The 23,279-nt window shown below is 48.9% G+C and overlaps 1 protein-coding gene across 1 annotated transcript; it reads left to right on the top strand.

Moving 5' to 3' along the window:
- The first annotated feature begins 1,105 nt into the window (after positions 1 to 1,105).
- KLF9 (KLF transcription factor 9) lies at positions 1,106 to 22,914 on the top strand. The gene is made up of 2 exons (XM_047101993.1): positions 1,106 to 1,767; positions 22,594 to 22,914. The coding sequence occupies exons 1-2, from the start codon at positions 1,263 to 1,265 to the stop codon at positions 22,821 to 22,823; spliced, it is 735 nt and encodes a 244-aa protein (XP_046957949.1). The 5' UTR covers positions 1,106 to 1,262; the 3' UTR covers positions 22,824 to 22,914.
- Positions 22,915 to 23,279: the final 365 nt, after the last annotated feature.

Here is a 23,279-nt window from a genome sequence, read left to right as displayed (position 1 = left end):
ACATACTTAGATTTAAAAAAATATGATTCACATTGCATTTATTCGTCACCCCTGCCTTCCCATGCATATCACACTTTTACTACCAGCAGCACAAAATAACAGGGATGTTGTCCACTTCCACTACGGCTCCCGCGTTCACAAGTGTGGAGCGCTAGCTTTCGGAACGCCCTTCTGATTGGCTGGGCCCATGTCAGTGACATCAACCAACTTACTTTTGATTGGAAGGCTGGTTGCTGGGACTCTAGCGTTTGCAGGAAGTCACTTAACTGTTTGCGAGCTGGAAAACCGAGCCTGAAGTTTTCTTTTGTCACGAGGACGAGCGCCAGTGACTAGGGAAGGTGTGCGCCACGGCCCCGGCCCCGCCAGCTGGACCTCGAGCCGGGAGGCCCGGAGAGGCCACCGGGACCGAGAGGCGCTCCCGAGGAGGAGCGGCGGCCCCCTTCCAGCCTCCCGGCTGTTACCCTTTTAAATGTCAGCGTTCGAGGCTGGAGGGGTAGCACGAGGCAGCGGAACGGAACAGTCGGATTGGCCGCACGCCTCAGTTCTAGACGCACCTCTCCACCGAAAGGCCGTTCTGACTGGCAGGGGGAGAAAGTAAACAGAGTTGAATCACCCTCCCCGCTGGCCAATTGGAGGGGGTTTGGATTGTGACGTGATGGGATTCTGCGAAATTGTTACTGAGCAAGAGAATGCCGGAACGGTGCGGACCGGCCAGAGCAGGGGCTCAGAAGGCGTCCGCGGACTGGGGGAAAAGTGTCTCTTAGACCCCGCGCTCGGTCCGGCCCTCGCCGCGCGCGCCCGGGTGGTCGGCTGAATGTCCCGCGGCTTCGGCTCGACGGAGAGGCGGCCGAGGGCGTGTACCTCTCTTGCAGTTTCCTCTCCCAGCGCCTCGGGGGCGTTTTCAAGCGCATAAACTTGCGGCCGCCACGTGTGGCACCTTTCCAAGGGAGCCGGCTCGGAGCGGCCGGCGCGCCCGTCGGGGGGATCGCGCCGGGCGCGGGGCGCGGGCGGCGGCGAGCGAGCGGCGGCAGCGCGGCGGAGCCCGGGGCCGTGGATGCTGCGTGCGGAGGCGCTGCCGGTTACGTAAAGATGAGGGGCTGAGGTCGCCTCGCGCTCCTGCGAGTCGGAAGCGCCCCGCGCCCCCGCCCCCTTGGCCGCCGCGCCGCGCCGCGCTCGTCGTCCGAGGCCAGGGCAGGGCGAGCCGAACCTCCGCAGCCACCGCCAAGTTCGGCCGCGCCGCCGGGGCTGCTGTCGCCCGCACCATGTCCGCGGCCGCCTACATGGACTTCGTGGCTGCCCAGTGTCTGGTTTCCATTTCGAACCGCGCTGCGGTGCCGGAGCATGGGGGCGCTCCGGACGCCGAGCGACTGCGACTACCTGAGCGCGAGGTGACCAAGGAGCACGGTGACCCGGGGGACACCTGGAAGGATTACTGCACGCTGGTCACCATCGCCAAGAGCTTGTTGGACCTGAACAAGTACCGACCCATCCAGACCCCCTCGGTGTGCAGCGACAGTCTGGAGAGTCCGGATGAGGATATGGGATCCGACAGCGACGTGACCACCGAATCTGGGTCGAGTCCTTCTCACAGCCCGGAGGAGAGACAGGATCCTGGCAGCGCGCCCAGCCCGCTCTCCCTCCTCCACCCTGGAGTGGCTGCGAAGGGGAAACACGCCTCCGAAAAGAGGCACAAGTGCCCCTACAGTGGCTGTGGGAAAGTCTATGGAAAATCCTCCCATCTCAAAGCCCATTACAGAGTGCATACAGGTTAGCGGCGTCTCCCTCTCTCTCCCACCCAGCTCTGGGGTTAGTTAACCTTTGGCCGGGCGGCCTTCCTGGGCGTTAAGGACACCACGCTCGGCCTCAAGGGTGCCAACATTTTGGATGAGATGCTGTTTAACTCTTTAAATAATTGAACCGTGTAGAGAGACGGAAAGCTCGCTCTCTCCTTAATTGTCTCCAGCCTCTGGAAGCCATGGAGAGCATTAACCTGGCGGGCAGAGTGAGTGTCGAGGCCCAGCCCCTGTGCGTGGCTTCGCGGGGAGTGTGGTGCCGCCCTTCCCGCCCCGCCCCCCCAGGACTCCCGCACCCCGCGACGGTGGGGCCACCCCCACCCGGGCAGACGCTGGCATTGGGGAGGTCAAGTGGCGTATCTCTTATTTGGTTCTGTGGAGGGATTGCAGCGGAATGGCCAAAACCTGGGGAGAAGGGCACACTTTACATGGAGCCTTTTAGGGATGACTAAGGACTCATTTAGCCGTATGCTTGCTACTTTTCAGGGCTTGCCAAGGTGGTTTTAAATTTGGCCAAGAGTCCCCGGGGAGGTTTAAAATAACACCGCTTCAGGCAGCACCGGAGTTTGATCAAGTGATGGGTCGGTGGGTTAACTTCATGATTAGTTGGCCTTTGTAATGAGGTTTCCGAGCTGATTTTTCGTTTCCACATGATTGGTGGCACCCTTCCCCTGAATAGTTAGGGAGGAGGTGTGGCCCTTGTCTGAGGTCAAGGCTCTGTAAAGAACACGCCTGGAGGCCTCGTGCAAGGGTGTCTCCCAGGGACAGCAGAAGGCAAGGGCTGACCCAAGGAATGTGGCCAGAAAGCCATATGCAGTACGGAACGGGGCTTGGAGGCTTAAGGGGGGGAACCTCGGTCAGCCGATTCTGCTGGTTCTGTTTAACACACTCGGAAAAAGTTGGGAAGGGTTGGGCCTTGCTATCTCACCATCTTTAGTAAGGTTCTTTTTACAACTGCTGTTCTGATAAGGAAGCACAGGGCTTCATTCGTTCAGTGGAACTTCTTTTCCTTCTATCCTAGGACACCATATTTAAGAGGCTGTAGGAGTTATTTAGAAAAGTATTGTCATTTTGGGGTGTAATTGTTGGTACTTTTAAGATGAGGCCCTGGGCCTGTGGTTTTAAAATGATCCTTGGTTGGTCTGCTTTGGTTTTGCTTCTTAAAAGAAAGGCCACGTAACTGCATTTCAGATTTTATTTCCTCTGGACGTGTTTCTTGTGGAGGTGGCTGCTGGCAAAGGAGTAAAGCTGAATTTCCTCCATGGTTAATGCAAAATCAGGCTCTGTTTGGGGTTGTCATCCCCAAGTTGCCACAAAACAGCAGTTTCAAGTTTGTATCTGTAAGGTTGTTGAGAGGCAGATGTGTGCCTGAGCTGGGGGATGCGACCTTTAGCGTGACTTCCCCGGGGTCAAGTAGGGGTATATTAACCCGAGGGTGTTACTCACCAACAGCTGTTGGGCGGGCCTGGCCTCGTCAGCCATGTTCCCGGAGTTCAGTTGTTCACAGGGACACTCACTGCCTGCCACCTTGAGCAAAGGCACTTTCTCCTTCAGGGAGCTGCCCAGGCGGGTAGCTGGGGAACCTGCAGTGTTTCTGTGTGAGCTACCCGAGTCTTTGCGACTTAGAAAAAAGAATCCCGGAGTTCTGAACCATTCAGCTGAGTGATCTTGTCAGGCATTTATAGAAATGGCTGCTTATGTGTGCGTGCATGCGTGGTGCTCTTTAATTCTCCATAAGGCACGTCGGCTCAGCTGTTCCAGGAGAACCTTTTACACAGTCAGGAGTGGAAAACCAAGTGAAATGTTAATCCCATTTTAAATGCTACAGTCAGTCCTTTGGAACTAGTGATATGGTGATAGCAGGTGTCTTATTTATGTTTTGGGGGCTCTGTAATACCAGGACACGGTCGAACAAAAACCTCGGCCTCTGTAAATATGGTGGGAAGCATACTCCCACGAAAGAAGGCATGTGGAAAGGATACTCTAACTAAGAGATGTGTAGGTCTTGCGCATTTGGAAGTTTCTGATACGGCTTCGAGTTAGATTGTCTCGGGGAGGGGGGAGAAATGAGGGAAGGACCTTCCTGGTTTGCTTCGGCTGGTATTCAGTCCAGGAGGTGGACAGGAGGTAGCCCTTGGAAAGTCTGCATTCTGTGAAGGTTTTAACAGCTAAAATTCCGGCCACACCCCCTTGCTCAGCGTGGCCCAGTAAGAGTCCTTCCTGCTTGCTGCTTGCTCCCCTCCCAGGGCCACGACTTCCATAGAACCAGGGGCTTGAGAAGTTGAATCATTTAAGGGAAATTGCATTTGACCCAGGGCTGCTACCTCCGTAGGGTCCTAAGAGAGGAACTCGATTTGGAGTTGGGTTCTCACTTGTCCGATTGTTTCCCAGGTGTGAGAAACTTCAGCAAGTTACCAAAAAAGAAAGAAAGAAAGAAAGAGAGAGAGAAAGAAAGAAAGAAAGAAATGAAACTTCAGTAGGTTACTGGAATTCAAAATTTTTCAAACTAGAGGCCTGCTGCCGAATTTGCTTTGCAGATCTGTTTGGCTTGGCCAACACAGAGTTAATAAAAATGGAATCAGTTACTAACATCTAAAAATCAAAAGATTCGGCACAAATCCAGAGTTCTGGCTTCTCTGGAAAAATGGATCAATCTGGCAAAACTAGGCCTGAATTCCTACCCAGCAACAACTGGCTTGAACTGATCATTCTTTAGAGGGCAGTGACCTTTATTTTAATCATTTACATCATCTCTGTTGGCATTCGAGTTTACTACCCCTTCTGTGACCCTCAGTTTCTTAATCCACTGGCTAGGGTATTACCTCTGAACCCAGAGGTTCTTGAACAAAGATTAAATAACATAGACAAAGCAGCTAATAGGATTCCATGTACAGAAAGCCCTCAAGAAATTCTGGATCTTATAGTTTGTGTGTAACAGAGAGGGCATCCTCAAAAATCAGGAACCCAGAATAAACATATTTTTAAGTAGTATGTCAGTCAGTTCACATTTCAGTTCCCATTTTATGATACTCTGCTCAATTTGCTTTTCTTTCAGTCTTTAGGTCTGATATCCTTCTCACGCAGTGTGCCTCTAAAGTGTAAGCAGTACCTCCATGGTTAATCTGGAAAATGCCACAAATACATTCCTTTTGGTTTCAAGACTTTTGGGTCTAAATACACTTTAGAAGGTATTTATGGTCATGTTTCAGCTTAACAATTAGATCCATTAGAGTTCTTGGCCTGAAAACGTATGGAGCATTTTTTTTTTAATGCAACCAATTTTAAGTTTGTCCTGGCACACCCCCCACAGACCCACACCCACATCACTGCCCTCCCGTACGTGCACAGGCACACACACGAACGTCCCCTTACAGCCCTCACACCAACTCTCCCACCACCTCTGAGCACGCACCCCCAACTGGCTCCACAAATACCCACTGACCCCCCAGACATTCTTGCCACACCCACGTGTCCCCAACCCTTCCATGAACACTAAAAACAAAAAACAAACAAGTTTATCCTAAGTTTCCTGACTTTTCGGTCACCTTGAACAGTTATGGACGGTGGGATATCTTTGGGGGAAGGAAACAACCACATCCAAATTCCAGATCAAAGTCTTTAGAACCAGCTGATGTAGACTCATGCTCGGTTGACATCTCAGTGATAGAAACCTTGGTTCTATTTACTTCACACCAAGCGCAATTTTACTTTCTTTTTGGAAAGACTTAAGTCGACTCTCCCCAAATGGTGACAGTGGATTGACTTAAGGACACTGTTTATGGGATTCTGAAAACCAGAAGGGCCAAAGTTCCAATCATCACACTTTGGTTCTACAGAAAGAGTTTTAAAAACGGTACTTTTTTTTTTTAATAGAGCATAACGACATTTCATGTAGAACAACGAGACACGAGACTTACAAAACTTTTCCCAAGAGTGGTTGCTTCTCTTTCTCCTTATCCCGTTTGAACATCTTCCCAGGATACTTGAGAATATCTGGCAGAAGGCATCCGAAGAGCCCCACTGTAGAAGGTCTCCTCCAACACTGGAAATAGATTTTCTGGCCTCTTTAGGAATGTCCCTTCCCTGAGCCAGGGTGTTCCTTCCCTGAGACCAAAGTTTTAAAATTGTGCTTATACAGGTGCCCTGGCCTGTTCTGAGCCCCCTTGGAGTCTTCTCCTATAATTACTGCAAAAGGTTTAGAGTCAACTGTTTGGTTCAGGAGAGTCTAATGCCATCAGAGGTATGAGAAAGGACCTATTTCCGTGACCCAGGAGACAGACAGGCGTTCAGGGACAGGGCAAGGTCTCGCTTTGGCCACAGGCCCCACAGGCCCTAGACTAGGGGCCTTAGCTCAGAAGTGGCCTCTGGGCCGGGCCGGCCCGACTGTTAATTTGAGCCCCTGTCCAGTCTTTGCCACTCGCTCTTCTCTTCATAAATAGAAGGGAGGCCCTGTGTGTGTTGGTCCTTGAGGGGACGTTCTCTTGGTCACGTTCTTCTTTCCACAGGGCTCCCCCAGTGATGTGGATTGTTGGTATTTCACAACCTGACATGCTGCATCCAAAATACTTTCACAGCTTCGCCTGAGTGGGAGCTTGCAGGTCATTGTTTTTCTACCCGCCCCCCCCCCACCATTTTCTCTCTCCTAAGGAGCTTTAGACATTTTTCCCCCATAACTGTCCTCCCCTCCCGTGACATTTTAGCGCCTCAGGTGTACTACAGAGCTGTCCGCGTACCGTGCCCCTTTAGAAGGCCACAAACCACTGTCATAGCTAAGACTTTTTTCACCTGCCAAAGATCCAATTTTTGCCCCCTTGGGGCGATATCCACCCTGCTCCCCAGTGAGACTGTCTAGACACAATCTCATGTATCCTGTGGGGGAAAAAAGTGACAGTGCACATTCGAGAAGAGGGCAAAAAGCTGCAAATGGCCTCTAGCTGTAGAGGATGATAGATTTCTGAGGATTCCTAGGAGGCAGTGGAGACTTTGCTTCTGGGTTTTGCAGATGGGAGGCTGAAACTTCCACGATTCCAAGGAAGGATGTCCCGGAAGGCTGCCCACTGCTGAGACCTCACCCTGGGGACTCAGGCCTTTCGGGGGACCCAACAGCTCTTCCTTGCCAGTCCCCGAGCTGGGAAGGACCAGAGGCTGTTCCTCCTCACACCCCGTGTCCTCAGGCACCCCCCTCTAGCTGTCCTAACCAAAGCAAAGTGGGGTTGCCTTAAAAACCTGCTGCTGCTGGCAGGGTTACTGTTTCACGACAGCAAATACACATGGAGTACAATTACAGGGTGAAAACCCCATTCCCCTGTTTTCCTATTTTCCTGTGGGATCTTCCATGAGCAGGGAGGAGAGGGGAGGGGACAAGCGGCTGGTCGCGGGAAGACAGCAGAGCAAGCCCAGAGATGTTTGGATGGCCACACCCCATTACCTTCAGATGTAAAGGCCTGAAGGAAGTGAATCCTTGGATTCTGAACCTATGGGTCAGATTTAACATTCTTGTCTCAGTTGTCGCCGCGTATCCCAAGAACTACTCATTCTGCCAACGTCTGTGGGAAATTCCCAGATGCAACTTCCCAGGGACAACCATCTATGACACTGGGAAAGTGGCTGACCGTGGTCTTCCTTAAGTCCATGGAGAAGAAAAGTGGGCGGGTGGGTTCCAGTATTCATGTTTCCAAGAGCCCCTGAAGCAAGCTGGTGTGCCCTGCTTAGAGTCGGCTCTCCAGCCCCTCTATTTGGACTTCTGAATGCCTTATGATCACTAGCGTCCTTGATTTAAAAAACAACAACAACAAAAGCCCACAAAAAACCAGCTTTATCATTTTCGTTAGTCCTGACTTCCAAATTTTCAGGGTTTTTTTTTTCCCCCTCCCCTTGCCGGTTCTCCAGCTCGGAGGGAAAGCTAGCAACATTCCAGGCCTCTGCTGCTTCCGTCCTCCCCCACATCCGACCCTCCCACCTTATCCTAGTGTTTCTCCAGCAAGCCCAGCGCCCACTGAACAACGTAAATTAGTGCCTAGTAATTGGTACAAAGGCACTTTCTGTTTCCATGCAACACACGCAAAAAGGAGGGGCAACAGGAAGGGGAAATTAAAAAAAAAACCCACAGATGGTTAAAAGAAAAGAAATGGGATCTTCTGCAGTGGTCTCTGAGCGGTCCTTTCTCTGGCTCCGCCCCACTCTTTGCTGGGAAGTTAGTCACAGGCCCAGGCCTAGCTCAGAGCACTTGACGGCAGCAGTTGTCTGTATCAAAAGAATAGAATTTGGAGGTTGGAAGTGACCTTGAGAGGTCATCACATCCATCGTGTGGTCTGTGTAAGAGGGTACGGCCACCCTCTCAGATACGGGGATTGTTCCATGCCAGCATGTTGGGGCCCGTGAGGGGGTTGGAAGCTCAGCCCAAGGTTGTTGGGAGGCTGGCCGGCTGCCTTGACAGGCACGTGACTTTGGGCTCACGGCCGGGTCTCCGGGAACCTCGGTTTCCTCAGCAACACAAGAGGGCGCCATGTACTCTGAAGGGCTGTTTAAGAGGAGTGCGGAAGGCCGGAGCGTGGCCCACGTGGAGACCTTCCCTCGCTGTGAATTCTTTGCAGTTCTTTGATTTGATTCTTACCCCCCCCCCACGGTCTCCTGAGAATTTCAATCTGCGGTTAACATTTTTTAAATCTTGGTTTAAAGAGCTGCTTCGCATTAGCCAAATTAACCCAGCGAAAGGGCAGAGGTGGAGTCAGCCGAGGGACCTCTGCCCTTTTATTATGGGAGCTGCACAGTGTGAACCAGCTCAAGGCCAAGTGCCAGTGAGATTTCCTACTCCGCCCTTCCCGGAGCTCTCCTGAAACTTTAATACCTTTTTGGTGCATTAAGGCCAAGAGTAAACATTTGTCTTATCCTGGCCTCAAGCAGTCCCCTCAGCAAATAATAGGACTCACATTATTATTCATAGAGAATGTTTTCCCCTCTAAGGGAGCCAGGTGCATCCATTTTTTAGGCGTGGGATCTTACCAGCCGTTCATTTCCATTTGTGCTCAGAACCCATGTCCACCAGGGTCTACCTACAGGCTTGCCTTTGAGTCTCGGTTCATCGTGAGGTATGTGAACCTCTGGGATCCTGGAAATGAACGTCTGAATCTGAAATCTAAAGATTCTAGAACTGCAAGACCCAGCTAGCTCACTAGCTATCTATGCCTGGGGCCAGTGGGTCTTTGCTTGTTTTTTTTTTTTTTTAAATATAAAATTGAGAATGATCACAGATTTGAACAGGAGAATGGAATTCATCCCTGATTGAGCCTTTTTAAAAAGTGAGGACATTCTTTACATAGATGAAAATAAAGAGACAGGAGCTTAAGCCATGCAAAATTAATGACAGGGATTTGAAATGCAGGCAGCAGTGTTTTGTTTGAAACAAAGTGTGAACATTTTTCCAAGGCAAGTCTCTGTTGTTTTGGAAGTGAGTGCCTCCCAGAGTCCCAGGGGCAGGCAACGGACAAAAAAAAAAAAAAGCTTTATGGACATTTCAGAACTAGAAAGAACTGTATGGATCATCTTGGTTCAAAGAAAGAGAAAAGAAGGTTTCACCCCCTCCCTTCAGGGGGCCAGCTCTGATGGGATGGAGGTAGTCAGAAGAGTAGGTGGGAGACTAGCGCATCCTAGAGAGTTAGCATGCAGGGCAGCTCCAGGAGGGGGCTCTCCTGCAGTAGGGAGAGCAGAGCATGGGCTTCCGGGCCTTTAGACCTGGGCTTGAGTCCCGCCTCTGCCACTCTGGTACAGCGAAAACTCTCTGAGCCTCAGTTTTCCCATCTGTAAAATGGGTTTCAGTGATTCTATACTCATGAAATTGCTCTGCAAGTTAAATCACATGAGGTGTTTAAAACATTTCAGACACTGTCTCCACACATCAAGAATTATAATTAAAAAATAATTTAGGGGGCACCTGGGTGGCTCAGTCAGTTAAGTGTCTGACCTTTGGTTTCAGCTCTGGCCATAATATTGTGGTTTGTGAGATCTAACCCCGTGGGAGGCTCCGTGCTGACTGCACAGATTCTTTGGGATTCTTTGGCATTCTCTCTGTCTCCCTCTCTCTCTCTCTGCCCCTCTCAACCCTTCCCGCACATTCTCTCTCTCTCTCTCCCCCCCTTTCTCAAAATAAACTTAATAAAAATAAAATGTATTGAAAAAGTAAAAAAAATAAGTTACAGGTATTGCCCAGAAGCCCTGGATGTCCCTAGAATTTTTGTTTACAATTCCAGATCTGTCCAGCAGCAGGTCATTTATTTGAATAATACTTATTTCTCGAGCGACCGCTCCACCCATAGAGCTGGGCTACATGCAGAAAGCAGGCACTGCCAACGTTGTGAATAACAGCAATAGTAGAAAATTATTAATATTAGTAGTAGTCCTATTAGTAATAATATCAGTAATAGCAGTAACATCCAGCATTTATTATATACCAACTTCTAAGCCAAATAGTTTACATGCATTGTCCTGTATAAACTCACAGAAGTCCTATGAGATAGGAAAGTACTCTTACTCTCATTTTATAGGAGGAATTAGACTTGGAGTTAGTTACCTTAGCCCCAAGGTTACTCTGGAATTTTCCTAGCATGTTTCTAGCTGCTGGAGTCACGCCTGAATTGTTCACTTGGACCCCTGGGGCTTCCTTCCACCGGTGGGAAGCGACCCTGTGTTTTGCATGGCTCTCCTGAACTTGGCTCCAAAGCTACCAGTGGTTAGCTCTCTATTCTTGTGTTCTGACTCTGGCTCTTGGATGATTTTTGTGAACGTTGGTTAGAAATATCTGTAGAAATCTGGGACTCTGACCAGACCTATCCTATACTTTCCAGTAGTTATTCAGAGCCTTCTTCCTCCCAATGGAAAAAGAACCTGGTCCTGGGTCTGCAGCTGTCTTAGGACTCTTGGTCACAAACAACAGAATCCAATCTTGGTCTGGCTCGATAAAAAATAAAACGTGACGGGTTCAAATTGCCAACACATCTGGGGTAGCTCTAGTTTCTGGCATCTCTGGGTTCGACTACTCAGTGTCTGGCTCCCTCCCTGGCTCCGCCCCGCTGTCCTCTGCTGTGGCGTCATCCGTGCGCAGCCCGTCTCTGGACGGCGGTAAGGTGGCCATCAGCAGACTCCCATCCTGCCAATTCAGCAAGCCCTGTGGAAGGAAAGTTCTCCTTCGCGAATGATTCCAGCAAAAGTCACAGGCTTCAATCTTCACAGTGGAGTCAGAACCTTGTGTCTGCCCCTGAACTCAATCAAGCTTTGGGGTGTGGGGTCACTCTCCACCCCGAAATCACATAGACTTAGAGTGGGGAAGGGGTGGTTTCCAAAAGGAAATTCAAGGTGTGCTATTTAGTACCCAAAAGAGGCAATGCATGCCGGACAGGCAAAACCAACAGATACCCACTCTGTCTGCCCACGTAGAACTATAGACAGGATGGTCCAAAGAGCAGAAGTTTGACAAAATGAGGGACAGATTAGTATGACAGCACTTTTTTTCCCTCCTCTTTGAACAGAAAGGACTCTGAACTATCTCTGGAATTCATCCTAAAAGATAGGCCACCAGTGCATGTACTAAATGGTCTTTGCAGGAAATAGGTTATTTCAACATGTTATTTCACGTGCTCAGGCTCATACCTGTATGTCCTCTTCTCTGGATATTCTAGAAGCCAGTACCCAAAGCCTCCCGTGGAATAAGGTTAACAGCAGCAGTGTGATAAGCAGAGCCATTTGCTTGGTCTGAATTCCAGCCGTCTGTCTGTTTTAATGCCCAGAGAAATGAGTTGTGCTTACGTGAACGTTTGTCACCCTGTGTGTTAATAGATAAAGGCCCCATCTTTACAAAGATGGGCTGTTTCTACGACAGTTCCCGTTGGGATTCAGGAGTCTATTCAGCGTGTGATGCCCAACAAAAACACCATAATAAATTGTAAGAGGCAAAAATTAGCTCTTAAAAATAACTTACAAAAAACACATAAAAATGACTTAAATCCCTATGCTGCCATAATTCTACGGTAGTTTTGTACCACTGCTGTTTTAACGAAAATAAGCAGAAAGAGCTGGCTTCCTCTCTTTCGTGTCATAAATCTTACCAGTGGCCAGCCACCAGAGGCTTGTCTGGTGTGCATTATCCCTCTGAAGGCAGGGCGGCGGGGGGGAGGAGGGGGTCCCCAGCATACAGAAACGTGGGCTCTCGCCCTCTAACCTGAGTTATTTCTTCCCGAGGAAGATGTGGGGGGAGCCGGGCAGGGGGACTCCTTGGGGGAGTTTGGATGGCTGAGTCCCTCCAAGCTTTGTGGTCACCAAACACCAGGCAATATGAATTTTTTTTTTTTATTTTGAGAGAGAGAGAGAGCATGAGCAGGGGAGGGGCAGAGAGAGAGGGAGAGAAAGAGAATCCCAGGCAGGCTTCATGCTGTCAGCACAGAGCCCAGTGGAGGGCTCGAACCCACAGAACCGTGAGATTATGACCTGAGCCACATTCAAGCGTCAGACTCTGACTGAGCCACCCAGGGGCCCAGGCAATATGAATTAACGGCTCACTCCATTAAAGCTTGAAAAATGATTTGACAGTGGCCCACATGGCCTGCGGTCATCACAGCCCTCCTGTAGGGCCGGCAGTGTCCTACGGTGGTTGAGCCCAGGGACAAGAGGCTGACAACAGTGCCACAGCATCACTAGGCCCCCTGAGTCGTGGCGAGTGCCACGGACTGGCTGGCAGCTAGACCAGACAGTTTTCTAACAAGACGGCAGTCTCATCTCCTGTATTTTTTGTCGCCGACCCGTGGTATTCTCAGAGATCCGGCCCTCTGGATAGCGGCCACTCCAGACCGGAAGCTGTGGCTGCCACATGATTTCACCTAAGTGCACAAACGGAAAGGTTATCTTTGTGTCTGCTAAGGATGCCGAAAGTCTCAGGGGGCCTTCCAAAGCGCCCGTGTGCACTGGGCACGAATTCCCCACTAAAACCTGGGGTGTGCACAGTGTAACTGTCCACAGTCAGAACTGGGTTCTCGAGCCCCACCCTCACCCCCACCCATCTGTGCTGTTGGTTGAGAAATTTCCTCTTGATCCTATTCAGCGTGTCTCCATCACTTCTCTATTGAATGGTGTTCTTCTTTGGGTAAGTGTTTGCAAAATCAGAGTTGTCTGTCCCTCTCCCTTTGCCTTTCTTTCTCCTGGGAGTGATCTAGCATTTGGTCGGTAAGAGGCCCACCTCTTTTTTTGGCATCTTGGCATCAGGAAAGGGCTGTCGATGTTGCACACCGTCCGCTGAGCACCGTCCTTTGACCTTGGTGGTCTCCCCTGGGGTGTCATGCTCTAGCTTGGGTCTTGGTCCTCATGCATTGGCATCCTCTGCTGAAGAGGATCGCTGTACAATGGCTGCAGGTGATAGATCCTTGCATTCTGTGACTAAGGACCCCTGTGGCCTTCTCCCAGCCATGTGGTCGTGGGCCTGATCCCTCAGGTGTCCTGGCCTGTGGGGACCTTCCAGGGGGGCTGGTGCGGGCAGCAGTGGTCGGCCCCCTTGGGACTGCCCACCCCTGTTATTAGCAGAATAGAGAATGCGGGGCACTTCTTAGGGACGTCTGCGTCTGTTCTCCAAACTCAGCCCCCCCAGCCTCTCTGTATAGCTCAGGTCTTGGTAGGAAGCACTGGCCAATCAAGAGACTTTAAATTGAAGGACTTCAGGATCTGCTTTCCATTTTTCAGACCCTATTTTGAAACTTAAAGCTCAGCAGCACTTATTTGTTTTAAACCGTAAATACCTGCCCCCACCCCCACCCCTGCCCCTCAAGCCAATCCAGCTGGAAGGAAGAGCCCGGGAATAAGAGAATGAGAGAATCACGTAGTAGAAGGCTCTCTCTGCCTTGAGTTAGCGCCTTTGCTCTTGTGTTGCATCCAATCTTGTCTTGTGCTCCAAACCGAAGGAGGAATTTGAAAACTGGTTCTCAGGGCGCCTGAGTGGCTCAGTCAGTTGAGCGTCCGACTTCGGCTCGGGTCATGATCTCGAGGTCTGTGAGTTCGAGCCCCACGTCATGCTCTGTGCTGACAGCTCAGAGCCTGGAGCCTGCTTTGGATTCTGTGTCTCCATCTCTCTCTGCCCCTCCCCTTCTCATGCTCTGTCTCTCTCTCTCTGTCAAAAATAAAAATAAACATTTAAAAAAAAAAAAGAAAGAAAGAAAAAGAAAACCGGTTCTCATCTCTGGGCAAGTAATGTGCCCTGAGTCAGTGTGATCTGAAACACGACAGGTTTGAATTCGATGGTTACAAAAGTCACCCAGAATGCAAAGATTCAAGGATCTGTGTTCTCAGGATAGTTTTGCCATTAAACACTTACATCCTGTTCGATGTTTAGTGGGTTCATTTATTAGTTCTCTTTCCCACAAACAACTGGGCAGAAGCAGTGTGATCTGGGATGGCAGGAAGGATGTGGGCATGGGAACCAGCGGATCTGGGCCTGGACCTCGGCGTGTGGTTGTGGGGAGGTCACTCCACCTGTGCCGATGCAGAGTTGCTGAGATCGGGACTGTATCACCGAGACGTCGGGACATACCTTTTGCCTAGAGTCCCGAATCTGTTGTCTGCCGTCTCCACGTCTGAGGTCCCAGCGCATGAGCTGTCTGACAGATCAGTTGAGGCTGGGGACACACACACAATATTCGGACGGGCTCGCTTCCTGGACGCCAGCACGTTGCATTGAAGAAGTGCCGTGTGACAGATGTTACAGACACACTTCCCAGTTCCGAACCTAAAGAATGAGGCAAGCTTCCCTCCACAGAAAAACACAGGGGCCGGGAAGTAAAATCTCCCATTCAGACTCTAAAATGACTCTGTGGTAGCAACAAATAAAATATAAAAAGAAACCAGATCACAAGAGGGATTCAAAGAGGGGCCGAGAGCAAATGGCAGTATGATGGGATGGCATTCGGGCAGGATCATGCTTCCAGGCCTGTCAAGTGCTTTTATGTTTTCAGAACATCTACATATGCATATGTAGGTAGCAATATTTTCTGGAGCAAACAAGAGGCTTTTGGTTTCTTGATTTTTGAGGTCATAATTAATTGGAACGATTTACGCAGGGAAGCATAGAATTGTCTACGCCCAAAGATGGCCTACGTACCTCCTCTGTCAAGTCCATGGGCACTTCCACCCTTGGTGGTAGCACACAAGAAAAACAATAGAGCAAAGGCTCCCATCTTGTACCCACAAGTCAACTTGACTCTCCCGTGGGGAATGAGGACATGTGATAGTGGACAACCGGATGGGGGTGCCGAAGGCCTGGGATCTGGGCAGGTCTGTGTGGGTATGCGGCCAGCCAGTCTCACCCATGAACCCTGTATTGGACCCCGGGCTTTGTACCTCTGCACACGCTCACTGCCCTGCTTCCCAACAAACTCACCCCTCCGTGGGGCAGCCTTGCCATTACTGTCCTATTAACACTGCGTCTGGAGGGGGCTTCTCGTCTGTCCTTGGAGGGCAGTTTTCCCTTCATATATAGAAAAGGGAGGAGAGGAGGGGGTGAAGGAAGAGTGAGAAAAAACACACGAAGTACGTTCTGAAAGTTTCTCACTTTCTAACAATTTGAGAAGGAAACAGAATGATCCTTCTTACTTTGGTCTCGGACACGGGAGTGTTAATTTCTCAATAGAAAATAAATACCCGGCCCCCACTTCTCCAGGTAGAATATATTCTTGATCAAAGATCCACCCATTTGTGGAAACATTTAAACTCAAATGCATGCTTCCTTTGTTTTCTGTTGACTTTTTTCTGACTTTGTCTCATAAATTTGTACTTACTGTTTACAAAAATAATCAGAAAATACGGGAAAGTTACAGAAAGAAAATGTTATTCTTTATCCTCCCCTCCCCCCCCCCCGCCCCACCTGTAGATAGCTACTGCTCCTATTTTGTATATAGTCTTCCAGGATTTTTTCTCTCCATAGATGTTCCATATACATATACAGCAGATAATACTCTGTCCTTTTCACATAGTGGTGTATTGCTAACATTTTTCCATTTCATTCTGTAACGATCTAGTATCTTTGTAACAAGTACATATTATTCCACCTAATGGATACACTATAACGTATCAAACCCTTTCTTTATTGTCAGACATTTAAGTTGTTACCAAGTTTTAGCTTTTATGAACAATGCTGGTATCCCTGTATACTTCCGTGTTCTTTATTATTACCAAAAATAATTCCTAGATGAATACATTGCCAGATAGCACTAGATCAGTTATAAGTCCTACTCATGCAGTAAAAGGTCGGTTTCCTGATGCCTCTATCAGCAAAAGGTCTGTGAACACACTTTACATTTTCACCAGCCTGATGTATATTTCATTGGAGTCTTAATTGGCATGTTTTGGTTACTTGTGAGATTGAATATATTGCCATATATTTATTTATTGGCCATTAGTAGTTCTTATTTTATTAATTACTTATTTGCATCTTTGCCCAATTTTATTAAATTGGGTTATTAATTTTGATTTCTCAGTGTCCATTTCATATTACGGATTTTAACTTTTTGTCTTATGCTGGAATTTCCTTTACTAGTTCACTGTTCTGGCTCTTAAAATTTTTCACCTATATATATATTTTACTATGCAGAAGTTTAAAATTTTTTATTGTGTCTCAAAACTATGCTTCAAATAGGATTTTGCCTTTGGTTTCGTATTTAGACAGTCTTCTCCCCACTTCAGGATTCTAAAAATAGTCGCCTATATTTTCTCTCACCTCTGCGGTTTTATTTTTTACATTTATGTATAGAGCTCGTTTGGAATTTATTGCAGGGAAAGGTATGAGGCAGGGATCCAGATTTAATGTTTTTAACCTCTGAGATGTCTATGCCATTTATTGAATTAAATATTCATTTCTTCACTAATTTGAAAGACCCCCATCCCTGTCGAGCCTTGGGTTTATTTTCAGACTTGACTCTGTTCCACTGATTCGTCTTTTCCTGTGCTGGTCTCGTGCTATCTCAATTATTGCAGCTTTAATCATACATTTTAATCACTGGTATTGCAAGTGCTCACTTATTGTTGTTCTATTGCAAAATTTTCTTGGCGAGTTGAGTGTATTTAGTCTTCCAAATTAACTTTAGAATAATTTTGTCAGGTTCACGAAAAAAGAATTTCTATGGTACGTGTTACATTCATAGATGAATCTGCACAGAATTGCCACATTCACGCCATTGAGTCCTACCATCGAAGAACATGAGAAATGTTCCAATATTCATTTTCCTTTATATCAGAGTTTTATGATTTTCTTCATGCAGGTCCTGAACTTTTAGTGTAGGCTTATGCTGATTGGCTGTGGTTAGCATGTAAGAAAACCATTGTTCTTTTGTATACTTACCTGTGAATGCACTTTTAATTTATATTAGTTTTTTGGTTATTGTTCTGAGACTTCCCAGATAGAAAGTTGTATCAGCTGTAAATAATTCTGATTCGACCTTCTCCTTCCAGTGATTTACGTCTTATTTTGTTATCTAATTGTGCTCACTCACTTTTCCTAAACAACATTAAGTAGCTATAATGATGGGGGCAGTGTCCATCCATGCCTTGAGCTTGACTTTAATAGAATGCTACCTTTATTTTACTATTGACCTTGCTAGGAAAAGGTTTCAGATCTATATTTTTTATCCTGTTAAGGAATCATTCTATTTTCCTAAAAGCTTTTTACTAGGGATGGATGTTGAATTTTATCAAACGCCATTTTGCATTTTTCAAGAGATTCTGTGTGTGAGGGTAGGAGCGGATGTATTAGTCCGTTAAAACAGGGAACCATATCAATATGATTTTCTAATATCAAATTATCCTTTTATCTCTGGAATCCTACTTGCTTTTTTCGATCAAAAAACACTACTTTTTCCTGAAGAAGTGGCCCTGATTTTGTATATCCGCGAGAAGCTGTGTTTCTTCATTGGCATTTTTAGAGATCCCTTCTGGTTTTACTAGATGGAGTTACGTTTGTCAGAAGCAATGGGAGGTTCAGAGTTTGCACTTTTAACCTTCCTGCTTTAGCCCATTTTAGGTCCTTCTGTGGCATTGTGGAAGGGAAGGAGAACCAGGTGGGAAAGCAGTGCATTGAGAGCAGGGGTCTCCCGGACCCCAGGCCAGTACCCCAGGGGCAGCCTGTCTGAACTCAGGGGAACCTGAAGGGGGGTTGAGTATAGCCAGTTAGCAGTCCTCCCACTGTAGTCTTTCTCCCTCTTTATGGAGAACTCCCCACTTGGCTTGTCGACTAATCTCCAAGCAGGGTGGAGGCTCCGTCCTTTGTGCTAAGCAGGCAAGCACGTAGCCAGCAGGCTCTACTCCACTTCTCTTGAACCCATTGGAGGCCCAGGAGCCTTCTGGAGGCCTGACCTGCCTCTGCAAAGGAAGTCTTTTACACACCAGGTGCAGTATTCAGTAGCCGTTCTGATCAAGTTTATTTTATACTCTGAGCGGAGTCTGTCAGCGAGAGGTGCTTAGCGCGTTGCTCAAAGGGGAGGGGAGTGGTGTATAAATAATGAGAACGCAGAGGAACTTGTGCTGTTAACAGCTCTGCTCCAGTAAAGCAAGAGTTTATGGTGTCACTGCCTCTGGCTATGTTTTCCTGTAAAGGCCAGAAATAAAACACTAGTACATGTCTGTTCCTTTTCCCCAACCCCCCTGGAGGATGGTAGCTCGCTCATTAATACTAAAGACAAGTTTAAAGATTCTTTAATTGATAGTTGCTTTGCCATATGATTCGTTCTGTGTGAAGAAGGCTACCTGTTCTTTGTGGGCCTCAGCGCTGAGCTGAAAGAAAGGCCTGATTTGATTTCCTCTTGGCTGCAAGATGACGAGCAGGCCTCTCTTCTCTGCCCACCATCTCTGGTCCCATGCAGCCTTAAATTCTGTTCCTTCTCTACCTACGATTTCTCCATTCCATACTTTCTTGGGTGCAAAACATGTATCATTTTCTGGATGATACCTTATTATGTGTCTATTATTAGCTAACAGGCTGAAATGTATCCCAAAGTAGGTTGTGTGCAAACTCTTCACTGGGTTAAAGAGGTAGATGGTTTCAAAGGGATACAAATTGTAAGTCTCCAAGAAGAATCCAGGCTTCCTGCACACACGCATTGTTTGACTGGCACAGTGTTTTATAAAGTGTTGAATGTGAATGCCTTTGAGGGGACAAAGAGCCGTCCAGTCGGCCATGGATTCCACTACAATCCATGATCTAATACGCCTAGCATTTCACCCGTTTTTATTTTTTAAATTTTTAAAAAATGTTTATTCTTGAGAGAGACAGAGTATGAGCAGAGGAAGGGCAGAGAGAGAGGGAGATACAGAATCCAAAGCAGGCTCCAGGCTCTGAGCTGTGAGCACAGAGCCCGACGCAGGGCTCAAACTCATGAACCATGAGATCATGCCCTGAGCTGAAGTCAGACGCTTAACCGACTGAGCCACCCAGGCGCGCCACACCCATTTTTATTATATGTCTGACTCCTGAAGATGTTTGGATTTGCAAACTCTGGTGCACACCAGCTACAAGTTCAGATTTTCAGACTGAGATCATGTGTCCGCCCACTGTCTACGAGTGACCAGATAGCAAATATTTTAGACTTCATGGGCCATACAGTCTCGGTTGCAACCATGTGAGACTGCTGTTATAGTGAAAAAGCAGACGGAGATAATAATACAGAAACAAATGAGCATGGTTCTGGCCCAATAAACTTTGTATATGGATGCGAAAATTTGAATCCCATCAAAGTTTCTCCTATCCCAGAATATTATTATTCTTTTGATTTTTCCTCCCAACTATTTGGTAAAAACCAAATAGAAGAATGGTGTTTATACCATTTTTAGCTCATGGAATTTTACAAAAATAGATGGCAGGTCAGATTTGGCCTGTGGGCTGTAGTTTGCTAAACCCCTGATTTAGATCGCTGACCAAAAAAATCTCCTAATGTTTTTCCAAGGGATCCAAGAAGAATCAAAATGATCCTGGAGCCTTTACACTAGGAAGTCACTGACAAGTAGATCTTTTTTTAAATGCTTAGAAACTGTAAGGTTGAATTATACGAGTAATATGAGTCTAACAAACGCTACTGTTGGCTCTGATTTGCTCTGGGCTCACTAGGTGGTCCCCTCTTCTCTGCAACAGGGATAAAGATGCTAGGTCAATGGCAGCATCTGGGTTAGAAGGAAGAGAGCAGTCACGTGGTGACAACCATGGAGGGCAGTGAAGACAGGGTAGGCATAAGCTAGACCAAAGGTGAATTCAATGGGAAGGGACTCTGATTACACTTGAAACATACGTGAATTGTGAATTGTAAGCATAAATGCTTGTAAGTTCTGTACTTACAGCCGATTCAGGCTTCATGACAATTTTCCGTTGAGTATCGCTTCCACAAAGCCATCTTCCTAAAACAGGAGGAGTGCCTTCTTTCTTTTCCAATCCAGCCCACAGCAGAGAGGTCTTCTGATCCATTTTTCCCCACAGTGGACACAGATCCTTTCCAATAAATTAACCTCCTCTCCTGACTCACTTGAAAGAAACATGTGCCAGTGAGTAAGCTAACCCACATTACCACTCCTCCGAGAAAATCCCTCCAATGAGTTTTTGTCCTAACAGGCACTGAGAAAACACTGAGCTTTTCCTTTCGGTCGCTTTCCTCACCACCAAATCATAAAGCAGTGGAGAGAACGGCTCCGGGACGGAGAGATAAGAGAGGGTTGTTCACTTCGGTCTCGGTTGGTTTGCTTTTATAGTTATAAAATTCATTGCTGTGTGAATTCTGACCCTTTGTTGTATATGTTAACAGAACATATTTAAGAGAACATCTCTCCCATAGACCCCTCACGGGATTAAGAGGACTTGGTGGCCGTCTCGTTCTGCAACAGGCAGAAGTTGTCTCCCCCCCCAGCGATCCGGGAACTTCTGAGCAGGCTTTGGTCATGTGAGCGATCTGGAGGATGAACAGACTCAGCTCTGCACACACACATGCACACACATACGTAGCATGCGCGTGGGCAGTTACTCAGTGCACGGCAGTATAAACAGCACACGACCACACATGATGTTGTCCTTGTCCTAGGAGGCTCAACCTTGCCGGGCTGTGGCAAACTGCATTCCGCCTTTTGTTCCAAAGTTCTGAACCGGGTAGGGTGCCGTTGGGTCCAGCAGAAGACGCAAAAGTGTAGTTTTCGATTCCACGTCGTTGAGTGTTTCAGAGGGTTTGGGTTTGAAGCGAGGTTTCTTTTTGTTTTGTTTTGGGGGGTTGGGGGCCCTTCCTGGAGACTTCGAGCATCCTCATGCCTCATTAACCCCAGCACCTGTGTCCACCTTGGCTCGGCATTCGCTGGTTTGCTCTTGCCTTGTGCTACTGTGGCTTTTCAGCCCCCGGCTCCGTGGGGATTTACACACAGACCCACATATAACGAATCTACTTACACAGATTCGTTGTGCCCATGCCGGGCTTCCCATAAGAACAAGGAGGTCGTACGGGGTGTGAGGACCATTGTTCTGCGGAGAGACTAGCAAATAAAACCTTAGCCATGTGGAAATTGTCACGAAGCTGACAAAGGTTTGGTTTTGTCCTTATTATCAGTATGTCTACATCTCTGGCACCGGGTAGGAGAAGCTGGCCCGGGGGGAGGGGAAGGATGAATAATATTTGGATGACTCAGATGCACCACTCTGGACAGCTCTCAGCCAGGAAGGTGGGGACGGGAGTGAGAAAACATGTTCTCTTCTGGAGAGTTCTGTGGAGGGCAGGAGCCTGTAGCCCTGGGTCTGTGAAGCATCCACTTTGGGCTCTGCTAGAAGGAGGTGAGAAGCAGGCAGGCAGGCGCTCACAAGAGGAGCACACAACACTCTCGTCTTAAACAGCTCATTCCGCCGGGGCCAGGAGGTGGCCTGCTCACGTCTGGAGGGTGAGGCTTAGCTGCATTTTCAGTGCGACGACGTGCAGACAATATGCTGAATCTGAGGAAAGTGACCACAAGGGGGGTGGGAGGGGTGCCCCGGAAACACCTGGCAGGTGTTAAAAGCCTGTTTCCCCATCTGTGAAATGGGCCACCTCCGAGGGGAGTCCTGTGAGCATTCAGTGAGTTAACTCACGCAGAGCCCTTCCCTCTTAACAGTTTAGAATGAGGTTCATTGTTCTATGGAAGAAACTGGGATTGTTGAGTCTGAACAAGAGATCAGAGAAAGACACCATAGCTGTCTTCGGACACCCAAAGGAGGGAACACACAGCTGTTTTGTGTTAAGGCAATAGGACTTAAAGCGAGGCCTTTTGCACGGAAGCAGATTTCATGTCCCTGAAAGTGTTCCTGGCCGAGGTGCTCAGGAGCAAGCCAGCTTTCCTGTCGGGGGCGGGGAGGGGGCTGTCACCAGGCTTGGGGACATAGACGCTGGGTGGCCAGGGCACTCAGCGGCTGGAGGGGGGTCGCAGCTCCGGGTGGGGGGCTGGTTGGACGTGCGGCCTGAGGTCCACAGCGCCGGGAAATCAGCCAAGGGCTGAGGGTTTTGATTCTGGGAGAGAACCTGAGCAACCGAGTAAGAATGTCCAAGGCTCTCAGGGATCCTTGCGGCATAAAATAGCAAGTTCACGTGCTCGGAGAAGACGCTTCTCGGAACCGTCTGCTCGGTGCCCCCCCCTGGGGCGGGCGGCTTAATGCCGGTCCCAAGGCAGTCACTGTCTGAGGTCCCGGGGGTCCCTCCTGCGCGTCCCGGGGGTGGGGAGGGGCGGCTGGGAGCGCGCACTCCTGGGATGTGCTGTGTCACCGCGCCCTGTCTTGCCTCCCTTCTCGCAGGTGAGCGGCCCTTCCCCTGCACGTGGCCAGACTGCCTTAAAAAGTTCTCGCGTTCGGACGAGCTGACGCGCCACTACCGGACGCACACGGGCGAGAAGCAGTTCCGCTGTCCCCTGTGCGAGAAGCGCTTCATGAGGAGCGACCACCTCACCAAGCACGCCCGGCGCCACACCGAGTTCCACCCCAGTATGATCAAGCGCTCCAAAAAGGCGCTGGCCAACCCCTTGTGAGGGCCGGGCGCGCCCGCCGGACAGGACTGTCACCTCCCCTCCCCCCAGCACCCTCCCAACCCCGCCACCACCACCACCCCCCCTTCCACCCCGGGAGGGGCGCGCCCGCCCGCCGCCCCCCCCCCAGTCACCGCCCCGCGGTCACACCCTCTGCCCCCTGTCCCCCGCCTGGTTTTCTAAAAAGCACAGCGTAGCCTGAGATCAAAGTCCACACTTGGTCCCCAAGCAGAGGCACTCTGACCGTCTCTGACTGTTGGAGGGAAGGCAAATGCTTTTTTTTCTTTCTCTCTCTCTCTCTCTCTCTCTCTCCTTTATTTTTTTGGGGGGTGGGGTGGGGGGCGGAGGGGGGCGGGGGGGAGGGGGGGGATAAGGCCAGGAGCGGGGTAGACTTTTAAAGATTCAACACTGGTGTACATATGTCGGACTGGGTGAGCTGACCTGTGGCATCACACAGTG

The sequence above is a fragment of the Lynx rufus genome, unplaced genomic scaffold (genome assembly GCF_022079265.1).
Source record: "Lynx rufus isolate CCGP_SWC_20201006 ecotype Redwood Valley unplaced genomic scaffold, mLynRuf1.p SCAF_10, whole genome shotgun sequence".
NCBI classification, from domain to species: domain Eukaryota; kingdom Metazoa; phylum Chordata; class Mammalia; order Carnivora; family Felidae; genus Lynx; species Lynx rufus.
This window is presented reverse-complemented; position numbering and strand designations above follow the sequence as displayed.

What these genes read in the sequence shown, in the direction of transcription:
- KLF9 (XM_047101993.1), top strand. Translation starts at nt 1,263, where the DNA reads ATGTCCGCGGCCGCCTACATGGACTTCGTGGCTGCCCAGTGTCTGGTT. An exon ending in CCATTACAGAGTGCATACAG is followed by an intron (nt 1,768 to 22,593) that starts GTTAGCGGCGTC and finishes CCCTTCTCGCAG; the next exon opens with GTGAGCGGCCCTTCCCCTGC.